Source organism: Corylus avellana, chromosome ca7, assembly GCF_901000735.1.
Source record: "Corylus avellana chromosome ca7, CavTom2PMs-1.0".
Taxonomy (NCBI): Eukaryota; Viridiplantae; Streptophyta; class Magnoliopsida; order Fagales; family Betulaceae; genus Corylus; species Corylus avellana.
Genome location: NC_081547.1, coordinates 10,649,946 through 10,654,170, shown reverse-complemented (window position 1 = coordinate 10,654,170; position 4,225 = coordinate 10,649,946). Strand labels below are relative to the sequence as shown.

Here is a 4,225-nt window from a genome sequence, read left to right as displayed (position 1 = left end):
ACATCTGTAACTCTCATTCAACTAGGACTCAAATGATCCAAGTCATCCATTGCATATTAAACGAGAGAGGAGGCCATTCTCCCAAACCATCCAAGAGTTGCAACATTTAAAAATCTTACTAGCTTCCAAGGATTTCTTCTACGGGATAAAAGGCTGACTTAGTCAAGCCTATATATAATAACAAAAACATATATAATCTTTCTGATGTGTCAACAAGTTTTTGAAACAGTATATAGTCTATATTCAGTGCAAAAAGTAGGTAACTTTGCTAATGTCTAACAATACCAGGCATGATTCACCCTCCACACGAAAAAGCCAATGATTCATTCATCATAAACAAAGATAAATGTCAATCACCATCAGGACAGCATTCTCATCTCTGGCTAGCTTTTATCTGTTTCAGGATACTTGTCAAATGACAATTAAGTTTAACCATTTTTGGAGAACATTACAGAGATTAAGCTTTAATGAAGACTTCATTCAAAATTTGAAATGTGAAAGCATATGGGTTGTAATGGAATTTATAATACAATGAAAAGGGCTTAGCAGAATGGGAGGAAAAGACAATCTCATTTCAATGGAGCAACATCAAAATGGATGGGGAGCTCACAAAGCTACAAATATTTCCACGCTACAACATAAACAAAAACAATGAAAAGATGAGGAACATTTACATTTTTCTCTAATAAAGTGCAACACAAACTGAATTGTAACAACAATATGAATCAAAAAGATTTACTTGTTAATAAATGATGGTCAACATAGAAAAGAAAGAACAATAAACAATGTCATTATAATGCATCTGTGAGTCCTAACATTGTTATACATTCACAAACGTTAGCAGAAAAAAGTTAGGAAGCCATGACAACAATGGCAAAAGATATCATCTGCTATCAATTATAAGCCGTGTCGTTTAAATCCAAAAAAAAAAAAAAAAATCAACACAAACTCAGAAGATCGAGATGAAAGAAATTCCCAGTTAATAATTATTACCACATTTACAAATGCCCCGTGCTGCAATCAATCCGCAAGTTGAAACCTCCCACCACCCACCAAAGAATCTGAATCCAATAAAACCTCTCAACTAAGCAAAGACTTGCGATCCGATACAACCTCCAAAATACAATGCGTGCCGCGGAAATGAAAGAATTGGTGAGAGAACGAAAATTTCAATTCAAGAGCAAGTCTAATATCTGTCCTTGAGCTTCAAAAGCTGCCTTCTCTTGAAAACCAAGAACCCCACGACACCGATTTGGAGGATTGCAGCGATACCCACAAAGAAAAGCCCAACCTTCTTCCCTGTATTAATGCCCTGCTTAGAAGGAGGAAACGGGGACTCTTCTCGGCGATGTTTGGACCGGTTATCGGCCTGGCCGTTCGACCGATGGTGTGGTGGCGGTGATCCTAAATGATGCAGCAGAGGATGCGGTGATCCTGAATGAGGTGGCGATGGAGGTGGCGGTGATCCTGAATGAGGTGGCGGAGGCGGAGGCGATGGAGGAGGAGGAAGCGGTGGGGACGGTGGAGGCGGTGGGGGCGGTGGAGGAGGAGAAGGAGGAGGAGGCGTTGGAGGAGGAGGAGGGGGTGGGGGCGGTGGAGACGGTGGCGGTGGGGCCTCGAGTAAAGATCTTGCAGGAATGTTTCCTGGTTGGGATTCGGCAAGGAGAGCAAGAACGCAAATGGCAAAGCCAAAGATTAGGAACACCAAGGTTGGTAATGGCGGTTCCATGAAACAACAGCAACAATAACAATTACAAGAAGAAGAAACAACAATTTTTTCTCAATTCGGATTTGGACGAGGGTCTCCAAAGTCTTCCTGCATCTGGGTTCCTTCTCTTCAACTCTGAATTCAAGAGACTCCCCTGTTCGCCAAAGAGCTACGGTTTGGGCATTGGAATTGTTCTCGAATCTGAGTCTCTGTGCCTTCTTTTTCCCATGCAAAATCAACCAAATGGGTCAACTGGGTTCTGTCCCAAATGGTTGATTTCTTCTTCTTCAGCTCCGATTTAGAAACCTTGTGCCCCAAAGATTTGGTACCAGAGGGCTAGGGCTTGGGGCTAAGCTTGATTCTTGAATCTGGGTGTTTGCAATTCCTGTTTTTGGAGGACTCAGAAAAAAGGGTCATATAGCTTTGGTCCCAAATGATGGATTTCTGAATCAAATTTGGGTTTTCATGAAACTAGGCACATTGAGGATTCAGGATTGGGTTTGAATCTGGGTCTTCGAGAGATTTTCTTTTCCCCCCTTGATCATTCAGAGGAGTCAGAGGAATGGGATCAAGGAGGTGGTTGGCCAATATCCTTGATTGATGATTGGAACGTGTATGGAGGTTGGATACATTGAGGAGGTTTCTTCTTCACCTTCTCAGAAATGGAGGAGACAGAGAGAGAGTGTGTGCGTGTGTGCCTACGCGGGCTTCAACCGTTGGGGCTAATTTGGGTGACTAATTGCCTAGGGAGAATCTTCTTACGGCTGTTTTTAGGAGAGAGACAGGGTGTGTCGGTTTTTTTTTTTTTTTTTTTTTCTTCTTCTTTATAAATGTCAAGATTATCAAATTTTTTATTAATAAATGGTACCAAAATAGTGTTTAACTTATTTATTGGTGATAATTAATCAAGAAAATATTATATGTACTAATAAATAAGTTTTACATTATTTTGATACTCAAACCGTTAGTAAAAATTTTAAGAGAATGTTACCCTTTTTTTTTTAATATTATCTTAATTTTACGGGAATATTATTATTTTTTTAAAAAAAATAAAAAATTAGTAAAGTAATTTTTTTTTAATTTTTTAAAAAATTAGTATTTATTTAGGATCATGATAATACAAGAAGAACTAGAGAGTTGGATAAAATTAGCATTTCTTTTAAATTTTTTTTTTAAATTTTTTTTTGATTTTTTGATTTTGTTAGAGAGTGTTTGGTTCATGTGGGCCCAAGGATTGTTTTGGATGAAGAGTGATGTTGAAAGAGGCCCATTGTAGTCTTGTAGATCTCTGATAAAAACCCCCCCAAACTGGTAACATTTTAGAATGAGAAGCTCTCTTCTTCTATTCCTTTTCTAATTCATACCATCAATGATCGCTCCATCTCTATATTTTATCCAACTCTTGGGTTTTTTTCTTCAATTATTTGGAGTGAAAATTATATGATGACGGGTATTTCTTTGAGCAATGATACTCTGGACACCTATTTATTATACTCAATTGAGTTATTTTACATCGTCTAATTTGACGTTTTAAATAGCTTTTCTTTTGTTTTTTTAGTGTATTTCCAACAATAATGGTTGAAATACTTAGTAAACTGTCTATTTTAGCTATTGTTTTTTTCTATATCCTAACAAATTTTCTATTCTATTCTCTACTTGCTTTTAAATATTATTTCTCACTTTATTTATTTATTTTTTATTATATTCCATTTTCATGAAAAAGAGAAACAATAAACAACTTAAAAGTAAAATGAAAAAATAATATAATATTTATTTAATATGTTACAGTCAATAGCAAAAGGTTGTTATTCACTGTAGCTAATCCGGTGAAGGAGATAAAAGTGGTCATATGAACTTTTACCTAATTTGTTGAACATGCTCTTAGTGAAGAGTAATAGAGTTTAGTTTCCTCTTTTTTCACCCTGTAAATTAGATAGATAAAATGAGATTTACACAACAGAAAAATCTAAGATACAACGTTATTATGGATTCGGATCCTCTCCAATCCAAAAGGACTGGAGAGGCCTCCAGTTAATGGCCAGGATGGCCATAGGAGAATCCTAGGACCATCCTCATGCCAGATGTCCCATTTATTAAAATATATAAAAATATTATTTTTTATTTTAAAAATAAATAAAAACTAAAATAATATAATAAAAAAAATATTATTATATTATTTTAATTTTTAAAATAAAAAATAATATTTTAATAGGTAAGACACGTGACATGAAGATAGCCCTAACCATTAACTGGAGGCCTCTCCAATCCAAAAGAACTAGAGAGGATTCGGATCCCGTTTCCTGATTCTAATCTATTAAATTTCAAGTGTACCATATAAATAGATCATGTTATATTAATGTTTTATGCATTGAAATTAGAGGTGACTATTCGTATTCCTGTATCGAAATTCGAGTACCGTCAAAGAATCATTACAATGCTCTAATCAATGGACCGGAGAGGATCCAAATGCCTGATCAGTAATGAAGGGAGGAAGAAAATTATGAATTGATGACCTCA

General features: G+C 36.0%; 1 protein-coding gene across 1 annotated transcript; it reads right to left on the bottom strand.

Moving 5' to 3' along the window:
• Window positions 1–916: 916 nt before the first annotated feature.
• Window positions 917–2,434, bottom strand: LOC132187607 (leucine-rich repeat extensin-like protein 3). Its single transcript, XM_059601968.1, has one exon. The coding sequence runs from the start codon at window positions 1,727–1,729 to the stop codon at window positions 1,187–1,189; it is 543 nt and encodes a 180-aa protein (XP_059457951.1). The 5' UTR covers window positions 1,730–2,434; the 3' UTR covers window positions 917–1,186.
• Between the last annotated feature and the right edge of the window lie 1,791 nt (window positions 2,435–4,225).